Raw genomic sequence first — 12,597 nt, 5'->3', positions numbered from 1 at the left:
AGCCAAAACCCTTCAGTGCACTTAATGGCTTTTTAAATTGCCTTTTTATTTATTTTATGTTAACCTGAGACACACCGCAGTTGCTGTCTGTGCTCTCATGAGCCTGCTTAGCCCAGGCATTGCAAGCTGTGCTGGTGAGAGGAGAAACCCCTGACAAAGTCCTCAATCACATCCAGCAAAGTAACCAACCAAGCCAAAAAACCCCAACTAAAGACAGCTGTGGGACTGATCCTGGAGGCTCAGCAGTGATGCTCAAATGTTTTATTTTCACAAGGAGGAGCCACCTACACTTTTGGTTTTTTCTTTCCTTACCTCAAATCAGGACTTGAGGAATGGACACTGGTTTAACCTCCATCTGTTTGACTGAAGAGGCCAAAGGGGTCAAGAGGTCAGCAAGCTTGAAATAACCAGCCCCATTCACCAAAAAAATAAATGTTGGGGTGGGTTTTTTCCCTTTCTTTTTCTTCCTATTGGGCTTTTCTGATATGTTTGAGCTCTTACAGTAGTAGTGCCATGCATGGGCTGGGTAGTGGCTAGTGAGAAATGGCTTTCTTTTGTATCATTTGGTTTTTTAAATTTTGTTTTTTATCTCTTTGATGTATTTTGTTGTGGGTGTTTTTTTTTTCTTTCATCACCCCCTTTTTCTTTTGGTACTTATTAACTTGTATCCCATGAATTTTTGCACTTTTACCCTTCTGACTCTCCCCCCATCCTCCTGAATGAGGGGGTGAGTGAGTGGCTGTGTGTGGGGCTGTGCATGGGGCTGTGCTGCCAACTAGGGTGAAACCATGGGGGATGTGAAGTTAGATGTATTTGATATATATATAGTTAGACATATTTCATATATATATATATAGTATTTTATAAGGTCAAAAATCCCCCACACCATCAACCCCAAAATAAGTAATAGGTTTAAAGGAAAAACTGAGCTACTCAAAGACCAAAAAAAAAAACCCCATCCAACAGCATAGGTGGTTTATAAAGGAAAGTTTTATTTTCAGTTATAAGGTGATTACAAACTCATCTAAAAAAGCAAAGATGACTTAAAAATATCCATATACATTTTATTTATCTAAAAAGCAAAACAGAAACTGCAAAATACAAACATTTACCATATACACAAAGGCTATGGGGTTTTAGGATTAAATTACACTCCAGGGTTTTTTTTCAAATACAAATATTCCGTTTTGGAACACACAAAAAATGTTTTAAAATGTTTTAAAAATATTTTTAAGGTTTTTTTTTCTTTAAAAAAAGTTCAGATGACATTTTCAAGGAGGCTATCATCACCCTCGCCTCCTTGCTGCATGTGCTACTCATTATCACATTACTGTAGTCACAGTTGCTAGGAATTTAAATAATTAAAAAAACACCACTGTTTTTTAGCCAAACACATCAAACAAGATGGATCACCTCTTACAATGTGAAGTCCCTGGCAACATTATCAGGTAACAATCACAACATTACACTGGAGAAAAAGAACATCCTATTGAACAACGAGCACTTCAGAACAGTACTGGGATTCTGCGGTGCTGAGAGACCAGCGCTGGCTTCCAGGACAGGAGCAGGTCATGAACTGACTCAACTTGCCCCCTCAGGTTTTGTTTGTTTTATCAGCCTCTCAACATAATTTTGCCACTGTTTGGTTGTTTGTTTTTTTTTTTAATTTTTTTTTCTTTATATATTGAAAAAAAATTCAACTCTTTCTAACACCTCAGCTGCAGAAGCAGGTACATTTAGGAACAGTGTGTATCGTGCTCACTGTGCTACAGGGCTGGAGCCTTCCCCCACAAATGCACACACACAGAGCACGTGCACAGCTCCTTAGCATCACTGAGTTTTGCCTTTTTTTTTTTTTTTTTTTAAATTAGCTTTATTTTTCCCATTATTTCTTCTGATTTCTCAAGTCAGGCCACCTTTTCCCTGTGCTGCAAATGTAAAAGTGAGCAGCACCATTTTGCTGTGCACTGCAGAGCTACAGGGAACAAGCCTCCCAAACTTGTGTCCTTAAAATTCTCTTCAATTTACTTTACTCCTGAACTCGTGGTAATTAAATTCTGACACTTCTACTGATTATTTCAAATGAGGACACATCAGCAATACAAAAAGGCTGTGTCTGCCATTCAATTGCCCAACATTACCAGCAGGGTCAGGCTCTTTTCCAGGCACAAACCCTGTCACCAAGGTTTTCCATCTTTGATGGGCATGGGTGGGTGATTTGTTTTCTTAAAGTTTTCAACTGGCAAAATTTTGAGCTTGTCCCTATTTTCTGGTGAAATGGTGTCTCAAGCTATTTCTGCTCTTTTTTTAGGACATGGGTAAATTGAAATCACCAATTCCCAGTGACAACTGGAAAGAAACCACACAAAGAATGTGACTTTTTCTGTTTATTTTTAATAGAAACAAACAAATTGAGATTTTTTTTTCCAGAGAAACACTGTCCATGTACATATTTCTTTTGGGCTGGCAGAAAAGAGCCACAATCTGGTGGAGGGTGTGGGGCTGGTTATATTCAGGCAGTTTTCCAGTGGGTGCTGGTGCTGGTTATATTCAAGTCTCTCTTGAGCAATCTTTCCCATAGACTCAAATTGATTGCTAACACCATAAGAATTTTTTTTTTTTATTAAAATATGGAGCTCAGGGCACCTCTTTTGCACAAGTTCAAGGGTTTCTTAAATGTCAAGTGTCACCAAATCAACTTAATACTTTGTTTCTTAAGCTTATCTTTGATTATAAGAAATAAAACAAGCTACCAGGGTCTGACAGTTCCTGACCTTTGCTCATGCAAATATACAAATACACAACTACACGTCAATCCTAACCACAAGGCTTTGGATGCTGATTTTGGAGAAAACGAGTCCAGGGCAGCTGCCTGAACCCACACCACACCCAACCTCCCATGCCAGGAGCCATGTGGTGCCTACAAGGAGCCAGGAGAGCTTTCAAATCAAACCTTAAGGCTTCTTTGGACGGCCATGGTCCAGGATTTTGTTATTACTTTCCCTCTTCCACCACCCCCATTTAGGAAAGACCATTTGGACACCCTGGCAGGCTGGCTCTTTGCAGGCAAGTGGTGTCTAAACCTCCTCAATCCTCATCCTGAACAGCTTGGCAAGATTTACACACGTGATTTGCAGCCTAGGAATAGAAGCAATGTCCCCACTGTGTGCGTGCATATGAGGGTGGAAGATTTCATCTACTAGTCTACTTAAACACAGATTTATTTTTATTCTTTTTACTGAAAGTGAGCAACTTCCATTGAATCTCCTTGGAAATGATGTCAGGGTCATCTTTCTTCCAAGTGTACTTGAGCTGCTTAACTAACTTGTCCACTGCATTCAATGCACAGCTTATTTAACATCTTATATACATTATGCCTCCACGAGTGATCCTGCAGGGACCACAAGACATGGAAGCTAATAATCAGTTATTCAAAAGTGTTCAAATCCTTCTCCCACAGCTGGAAGTTTGCCAGTGATGCAACAAGTGGGAGCTTTGAACCCAAAAGTGAAAGCACAACCTCAACAAAACAGAAAGTCTCCTTAGCAAATAAAAACAGACCAGGAGGAGACTTGGAAAAGATCTATTGAATGGAGATGTCCATGTGTCTTCAGATCTACTTGAGTTATCTAACGCTGAGACAAAGAAGAGGAGCCAGGAGCATCTGCAGTTGGGAAAGGAGGATGAGCACAGGGCTGGAAAGAGCTGAGGAGGCGCTGGCCTGGCGGCGACAGTAAAAGCTCTGCTGATGTTGTTGGGCTTCTCTTGGTGTTACAGCACCTGTAAGGCTGCACTATTTTTTCCCCCTTCTTTTTCTCATTTTGTCCTTTCCTCAAGAACAGCAGTGAAAATCAATTTTGCTGAGCTGTTTCAGCAGATCACACCTAACTCCCCTCCACCCCACATTCCAGGAGCTGTGCTGCTGCTGTGGGGTGGCCACCAGCACTGCTCTAGGCTTTTGTATTTTCATTTACAACACAAGAACAAATCCATTGTGGACCTACTATCTCAAACTTGAAAGAGGACTTTTCTAAGTGTGTGGATCTGTTTGGACCAGATGAAAAGGAAAGCTATAGATGAGAAGGAAAAATAGAATAATAACAACAACAATAAAAAAACAGTTCTATTTATGAAATCATACTGTTTAAACACTGAGATACAGACTACTGGTAAAGTCCCTTAGAATAGATACTCAGAGAGATCATCACTAGTGACAGGTGAACTGAAAAGGTTCGGAACATTGAGAAAAATAAGAAATAGATCAGAAAAATCTCATGGGGAAATGTTCCCCTTTACATTTCTAGTATCTCTTGATTTCAGTTCAGCTGGAAATAAATACTGCTGAAACTCTGCTGTTTTCAAGCCCAGAAGATCCCATGAATACAAAGGTACATGAAACATGAAAAGGTGTGCGTGTTGTCTTGGTTTATGCTGGCTTAAATCGCAGGGATCTGGTTCTAAAGATCTCATGCCAAAACTGCACTGTTTTCCCAGATCCAAACCAGTTCATCTATAACTAGTCATGATGCTTTAACACAGAGTTCCTCATTTACACAAAACAGGTAAAATACGTCATAAGAGTAACAAGTAAATATTGGAAAAAAATCAGTTGTCTTTGCAGTCAAAATAGGTAGAAAACACAAACAGTTTTTTAAAAATTATGTTTTAATAAATTTGGCAGAGGATCATGTTGAAATGCAAATTAATAACCAAGAAAAGTTTAGAAATCTGATAAAATTGTTAGGTAAAAACCCCAAACTGTAAAAATGCAAATGTGCTCACTGGAACTCAAACCCCAGATAAAACAAGAAGAATTAAGTACATTTTTTCTTTTTTTTTGTCGGAGAAGGGAGGAGGGGAGAGGGGAACTGTTTTCCAGAAGCAATGATTTCTTGGCTCTTGGTGAGTCCCAGCCCTCCCTTGCAGTCGTGCTGAAGAGCACAGCAGGGCCAGGGAAGCTGACCCAGAGAATCTTCAGTGAGGTTGTTGCATATGTGCGAGACCTTTTCCCTTGGAACATGGAAGCGACTGATTTGAATGGCACAGTTTGTACTGAAATGGGGCTGGGTTCTGTTCTCTGGTAGGTGTATTTTGAAAGGTGTAGTATTATTCCTCTGGTTCTTCCCACTGAGGCACTCTCCACAACTTGGGAGATGCCTGAACACCCAGCTGACTTGCTGGAGACATCTTTGATGGAGCCAAACCATTTTTTCCCCTAACTAAAGCTTGTCTCAGCTCTGTAGCACAAAAGTCATGTGCAAACTATATAACCTCAAATACAGTTGTATGACAATGTAGATATATAAAAAAAGAAGTAAATCGAGCATCAGTGTTTCATCTGTACTCACAAAAAACATTAATTTAGACCCCCCCTAACCTTCTACTTCCTCTTTCACCCATGTCTGTTTACTACAGACACTGATTGTAACTCAAAAATGAGAGTCCAAGCTAAAGCCCACTAAGAGAGTGGTTTTGGTTACATTTCTTTGCCTTTGATTGTTAAAAAAATAAAATTGCTGCATGCATACTTCTTTATTTTGGGCACATTTGATGACACCCACTGGCTCTCAGAATTCCTCCTGTAACCTTGGGTGGTTTCTGCTACTGGCCCAGCAGGTGTCATTAAGATGTTTGCCATCTCCAGCTGTGCAAAAGTTTCCTTCAGAACTCTCATAATACAGCAATGAGAAAAAAGAAAACACAATTCTACCATGGCTGGTTTTGTTGCTGCAACTCAGCTCTCTGTTGTAAAAGTATCTACAAATTCAAACTAGAAAGATTTGGAAGTTAGAGATGCAGCGATGTTTTTCTTTAATAATTAATAATTATTTTGGTCCATCTTTTAGTTTTAAATCTCCCTGTTTCTGTTACAGGGAAACCAATAAGTTAAGAAATGTTTGTGCTGCTGTGGCCAGTTAGCACATGGGACAAGAAAAAATGAAATAAAGCTACTGTGTAGGAATGTTAAGAACTGTTTATGTTCCTGTTTAAATAAGTGACAACCTCTGCCTTGACAGACTAAGCTTACAACAGAATAAGCAGATACAAACTCTGCTTTTAGCAAGTATTTCTTCTAAATACCTCTGGAAAGACTACATGTGGTATCATAAGAAAAAACCTCTCTCCCTCTAATACAATGCCCACATGACAAGGCTGAGTTTTGCCAGAGAACCCGTTCCCAGCACAACCTGCTCAAGTTAAAAAAGAAAAAAAAAAAAAAAGAAAGAAAAAATAATAAAAAGGCTTTTGTCCATGTTTTGGACAGTTTTCAGGGATCCAATTCCCCACAGAAACATTCACCTGCAATACATGAGTGGAACCCCCATTCCTGTACTCCTTGTAGGGGTTTCTCTTCACTTCCCAGTCTCACCTGGAATGGTACCCAATTCCTTCTGACCAACACAAAATATTTCAGTGTTATGTGTTCCCTTTGCTTTAATTTAAATTTCAAAGAGCCCAGTCTCTTCAGCAGATAAGAATCATAAATATGTTTGTCACCCTCCAGCCCCCTTAAAAATAAAATAAAATAGAATAAAATAAAGTAAAATAAAATAAAATCATGGGTTAATCCAATGATGAGCAAGGAGACTGGGGCCTCTAGGTCCACTACTGCTATTTAGTAACATGGGACAAGGGACTCAGTCCTTTTGTCTGTTCCTCCAACAGCAATGACCTCCCTCCCCTAAATAAATAAATAAAGCAAATCCTGGTTACTGAACTTGGAAAAGCATTTTTGAGATACATGGATGAAAAGCACCTGTTTGCTGTGTGATATTATTATCATCATTACTATTATTATTAACAATGTGTCTGTTATCAATACCAGTTACACCAGGTGAGTGGTTTTGTTCCTCCTGTCAGGGATGACCTGGTTTGTGTCCACCTCTGGACGCTCAGAGTCCAGAAGTGATTCCTTTATTTTCCTGCCCAAACCAAAGCCCAAATGAGGAAGCAAACACCTTAAGCAGTCAGAGAACAGGTGCTGCTTTCCCCTCTTGGCTTCTCTGCACTCATCCTTGCTACCCTGGGGACAGGCTGCCCTCCCAGTCTGCAGAATTCAAGTTTACACCAATGCCACCACACCAGAATATGGTTTGCTGGAAAACTCAGGAGCAGGTACCCAACCTCCCTGCTCACACACAAACAGCAGGCAATTCACTTATGTTAAAAAAAAATCTCAAAAATTTTAAAAACAATTACAACAAAAGACTGAACCATGCCAAATCCTGCAAATGCCTTCCCCAAGTTCTCTTCAGTTTGTGTGACAGGGTGCCAGTGCTGTCCCTGGGAGGCACAGCCACAATACTGCTCATGTCCAGCTTCTCTGCATCCCTTGCAAACTCTCCACTCCAGCTGTTTGGCTATTTCCTTATCCAGGGACTGCACTAAACAAAACTGCACCCACTCCCTGAAGTGACCCTGACACCTGTCGTTTACCACAGTTGAACCAGAGGGTGGAAATACTACACCTTTGAAAATTCTCTTGAAACAGCATTTTTAAAAAAATGTATCTCTCAACAGAGCTCCTTTTGTGTGTTCTGTAGATTACCCTGCTCCCAACCATACCAGCACCTAAAATTGCTTTCTGAGACTTGAATGTATTGCTGGCAAGACAATCAATTCAAGTGGTAAGGTGTATAATATTTAGAGATAAAGATATATATATTTAAAAAAACCCAATAATAGTAAATTCTTGTAATATGTCTAGTCTGATATGAAAGCTCTCCCTCTACAGAGAGACGTCTGCTGTGATTACCTTACAAAATATTAAAAAAAAAAACACACACAAAAAATAACTTTCTCTGTGAGAAATAAAAATAAATCCTAGTGCAAATATAAAGCTCTGTAAACCTGGTCCTATGAGAATCTATGGTTAGTAAACGGCAGTTAAAGCAGGTTTATCCTCTCACAGAGAGAGCTCACATCATGGTTTCCACAATGATATGAGTTGGCTTGATCAATCCGCCATTCGAAGTTCCATTGGGGCAGAAGGGGGTGCCACTCTCTGTTTCTTTGGACCATCGATTCACTTCCTTGGGGGCAGCCACTGCCTTTATCCTCTGCAAGAGAGAAGGAGAGCACAGGTGAGAGGAGCACAAAACCCCTGAGGAGAGCAGAGGGCAGATGAGTAAAAGGCCTCTGAGGAAAGCACAGGTGAGAGGAGCAGAGAACTTCTGAGGAAAGCACAGGTGAGAGGAGCACAAAACCTCTGAGGAAAGCAGAGGGAGATGAACAGAAAACCTCTGAAGAAAGCAGAGGGAGATGAGCAGAAAGCCTCTGAGGAAAGCAGAGGGGAGATGGCAGAAGACCTCTGAGGAAAGCAGAGGGAGATGAGCAGAAGGCCTCTGTGGAGAGCAGAGGGAGATGAGCAGAAAGCCTCTGTGGAGAACAGAGGAGAGATGAGCAGAAGGCCTCTGTGTCTCCATGTGCAGAACATTGCGAGGACAGGGATGGTGGCTGTGGGAGATGTGTGGCTCTGTAAGGATGTGGGGATCTGTGGAACCTTCAGCTCCTGCTCAGCTGCAGAGCCTGACTTGAGGCAGGGAAGTCAGACAGGAGCCTTACCCAGCTCCTGCACACTGGGCTTTCAGTGCTGCAAATGGTTTGCATCCTCCTCCCTCATTTAGAAACAGCTCTGCCTCTCAGCCCAGCCTTCACTGCCAAGTGGCAACTTCTGTCCTACATCTCAGTTCACAAAGGAAGAGCTGAATGGCATCTGACCAGTGTTTACTCTCTTTCCTTTCCTAACATGGTCTTTGAGCAGTGTTTTGGCTACTTTTAGACTTGTCTCTCATGGTGACAATGGTGACAATGAAGGCAGGAAAATTAACACTTATGCCCTGGCCACAGCTGAAAAAGGCCATTAACACTTGGACGAAAACAAATGCAAATGTTTGTGCTCTGGGATGTTTGGGTTTGGTATTTTTTTAATTCTATTCTCTTTTTTCCTAACCCAAAGTGCCCCACTTTCTTCTCCAAGAATACCCTGAGCTGCATTTAAGATCAACTTGTTAAACAAAAAGAAAACTAATCTGAAAACATTGAAGAGAACTGCTAAGTTTCATGTTTGCGCAGCCTCTAAAAACTTTACACTGCAAGAAGAAAAAATTACGGGAGCCCAGACTGAACTGCAAAGGGCAAGAGATTTCCTGCAAATCCAAACCTGAGGGAATCTGCACTGTCAAGTCTAAATCAGACACAAAGTTTTCCAACTACCAGGGCAATCTGGATCCAGTTTCTCAGTTTGAAATAAAATACACAAATTAAAAAAGCTAAAAAGTGAAGCCTTCTGTCAAGAAGGTTTGACTTTTATTTATTTAGTCCCCCACAGTGAAGACCATGCCTGAGAGCCACACAATCCACAGGTGTATCTGAATTTCCTTGAAATTCAACGAGTTTTCACACAACCAGATTTGACCCAGGTCTCTCTCTCCTTATCTTGCTTTCCCAGCAATTTTCAGGATGGTGCTTCTGTGTCCCTGGGGACTGGAGAAGAGAAACCTGAGACTCAGATACACCCCAGTCCTTGAATGTTTGTCTGCAAGTGGAGGTAATGATTTGCCAAGCTGGAAGCTGCACAAGTGGGACATGAGTAAAATCACTTGGTGTTTATCTGAGGACAGAAGGCTTTGTGTTTGTTCTCTTTCTACTGTTTGCCCAGAGGCCAGGTGATCTTTAACAGCCTTATTTGCCTTACCTGGGCAAGGTGGCAGTTTTCCAAGCATTACTTTGTGTAAAACACAGCAAGTTAAAGCTCCCTTTCTCCTCTAGACAGACAATTGGTTGTTCTTACCTCAATGAGTGACCCATCTGACCGAATGATGCGGATGACCATCACCATAGGGATGCAGATCATGGAGGAAAGGGCAAGAACCCAGCCCAGGCCAATTGCCCAGTCTGGGTATGTGTAGACCTTGTTGTAGGTCAGTGGTTTATATTTGGCCAAAGAAAAGATAAAGCACCCCTGTGGATGAGAAAGGAAAACAAAGTGAGTCTCAATAAAGGCTTAAAGCAGCAGGGCTCTGGTGCAGCCACTGGCCTGAGGAAGACAGGCAGTGAAAGGCAGAGCTGATGGATACCATATGTATTTTAAACCAATGGGGGAATTGTTCTTCCATTTCAATCATTGGAAGAGCATCTGCATCTGCTTATAGCATCTGCTGTGTGATGACAGAGGGCTATGAGATGGTGCTGAACAGCTGCAGTACACTGCCAATTCTTCAGGGCTCAACTATTTGCTGTACACTGCAAGATATTACCAGGATGTTCTTCCCACCCAATGAAGCACTTCAAGCCAAGGTCTGCCTCACACTGCTAAAGTCTCTTTATTACAATGGGCTAGCAGTCCTGTGTCTCAAAGTAGAGACTGCTCTTTGGAGAGTTAGTTTTCTCTTCATGAATGTAGAATTTTGCCAATTCTGAGAAAAATCCACTTAAACGTAGCCAACTGCAATTTGTGCAGGCACAGTAGAGACTAGGGAGCTGTCATGTCAGAAGCTGACATCTGAGAACATGATGTCTTTGAGAGGTATGTTCAAGCCTTCAGCTTCTCTTTGCAAATTGGCCTCTGAATGCAACAGCCTTCCCTTGAAGAGAAGCAGTAAGAGGGGGCTTAGCACTGCCAAGTGCAAGACTTGAAAGAGCACAGGTCAGTACTCACCACGCAGAGAACTGGTGTGATCACAATCCAGCTCCACTTCATCCAGGGACCAGGTCTGTATCCAATCATATCCTCAATGGCATCATAAATATTATCAGCGCCTGGAAGAATCGAGCAAATGAAGCCCTGTAAATACTGTAGGATTAAAGCTGCTTTCCCAGGCTCCCCAAGGGGTATTTAAAGGGAAGGTGAGGATGTCAGATGTATTCTTCAAATGCTTCCCACAGCTGTGAAGTCCAAGATGATTTTCTTGAAAAGCTCAAAGGTTGGGGGATCTCTCATCCCACCCTCCCCTCATTATTTGGCCGCAGGAGTGCGATGCTGATCTCCTGCCCTGTCACCCCTCTCTCCTCTCTCCAGACTCTCTCTGAACTTCCCAGAGGGATCACCATGGGAAACACTTGACAGCAAACAGTGCACCTGCTTCTACAGAAATCTGACTTTGTTTGTTTTGCTTCTCTGAGGCGATGGAATTCATGGACAATCAGAGAAATAACCAGTTCTAATCAGCACACATTTGATTATTCCCCAGGCACAGCTCAGGCAGCTAGAGAGGCCACTGTCAGACCCTGGTGCTTGGCATTGCCAAAAGTAATGGGGCAGAATATACTTTCAGCTTTCTTTTTGTACTTTCTATTTGGTTGGCTTGTCCCTGCAGACATTGCAGCTCTGAAAGGAAATTCTCTGAGAGACAAACAGAAATTTTCACGGCTGGCCACACTTTCAACTCTCACCTCTAAACGTAACACATGAAAATGCTTAATTGTGCCCTTATTAATTAGCAATGGAAGAATACTCATTTTTTGTGGAAAAAACACTGGAGTTTGGATTCATCCCAGATGCAAATTTGTCTCCAAGAGGTCAGGGCAAATTTATATTAATGGCATGTGTCTGTTGCTGGGAAGAAGACTCTGGGGTGGCTGATAATTAAATATTTGGCTAGAAAAATTGTCACTGACTCATCAAAAGTTATAAGATTAAAGGATTCTCACTTACCATAAACCCAGGCTACAGCAATACATTCAAAGAATGCAACCCACAAAAGGCATACACCACTAGCTGCATAGTAGTCAAAGAGTTGAAAAACATACATGCCACCCTGTAAAAGAGAGACACAATTGGTTAAGATCCAACAGGAAAAAAAACCCAAGAATTCAGGCCCAGGTCCCAGTAACATCTACCAACATATCCCAATGACTCCTGTCCAACAAGAAGCAGCGTCTAGCAAACAGGTAAGGTAAATATTTGGCATTACCTTCTCCAGGGAATATGCATGTTTACTACAGGAACAACTCCAAACAAGACAATGATTAAACAAAATTAAGCCACTTAATATAGTCTACTGAGACACTTAAATCTTTCCTTCCTACAAATATTTCAGGATGGGCATTTAAAGAAACAAATGGTTGCGTCCTAACATTAACACCTTAAAAAGACTAAAAATGAAGTCAGTTCATCAGGAGGGTCCTCATTTATTTATTGAGTGAAAGGGCTAATTTAATGAAAATAGTTCATTTTTTGTTTTATAACTCTGTTTATACTCTGCTGTTAGACTCTACTCTTACTACACTGCACTTTCCCTTGAAAAACTGTGGAGTTTGGGCATCTTTGTTACAGGTGCTATTTTACCTCCCACAGTCATGCTCCTCCAGTTGTTTTTAAAATCTGACTTGAATTTTATTTTGAAGATAAATATCACAACAGTGCAGGCACTGGAACATATCCCTGTCTTGTTTACACTAGAATAAACCAAGTGGAATTTAATTAATTCAAATCTGTAAGATAAAAATCTCTTTCCCTGCATGCCACTAGATGGGTTCTTAAAGTGCTCTGCTGAAGGTTTCCTCTATGTTTCATCATTTAGAACTAGATGTTAATACTCATAGTCATGCTGACTGGTACCTGAGATCAGATTGAATTTAATGAGGTTTCATGTT

The 12,597-nt window shown here is 41.2% G+C and overlaps 1 protein-coding gene across 13 annotated transcripts in view; it reads right to left on the bottom strand.

Moving 5' to 3' along the window:
• Nucleotides 1–972: 972 nt before the first annotated feature.
• SLC6A6 (solute carrier family 6 member 6) overlaps nt 973–12,597 on the bottom strand; it is a 93,603-nt gene continuing 81,978 nt past the window's right edge. For all 13 annotated transcript variants that reach the window (XM_077184820.1, XM_077184825.1, XM_077184823.1 and 10 more), the window contains 4 exons: nt 11,657–11,759; nt 10,661–10,761; nt 9,794–9,964; nt 973–8,060 (listed from right to left, as the gene is read on the bottom strand). In XM_077184820.1, the coding sequence (XP_077040935.1) occupies nt 7,920–8,060; nt 9,794–9,964; nt 10,661–10,761; nt 11,657–11,759 (516 nt within the window). In that variant the 3' untranslated portion in view covers nt 973–7,919. The remainder of the gene's footprint in view (nt 8,061–9,793; nt 9,965–10,660; nt 10,762–11,656; nt 11,760–12,597) is intronic.

Source organism: Agelaius phoeniceus, chromosome 11, assembly GCF_051311805.1.
Source record: "Agelaius phoeniceus isolate bAgePho1 chromosome 11, bAgePho1.hap1, whole genome shotgun sequence".
NCBI classification, from domain to species: domain Eukaryota; kingdom Metazoa; phylum Chordata; class Aves; order Passeriformes; family Icteridae; genus Agelaius; species Agelaius phoeniceus.
Note: the sequence above shows the minus strand (reverse complement) of the source record. Positions and strands in the feature narration are given on the sequence as shown.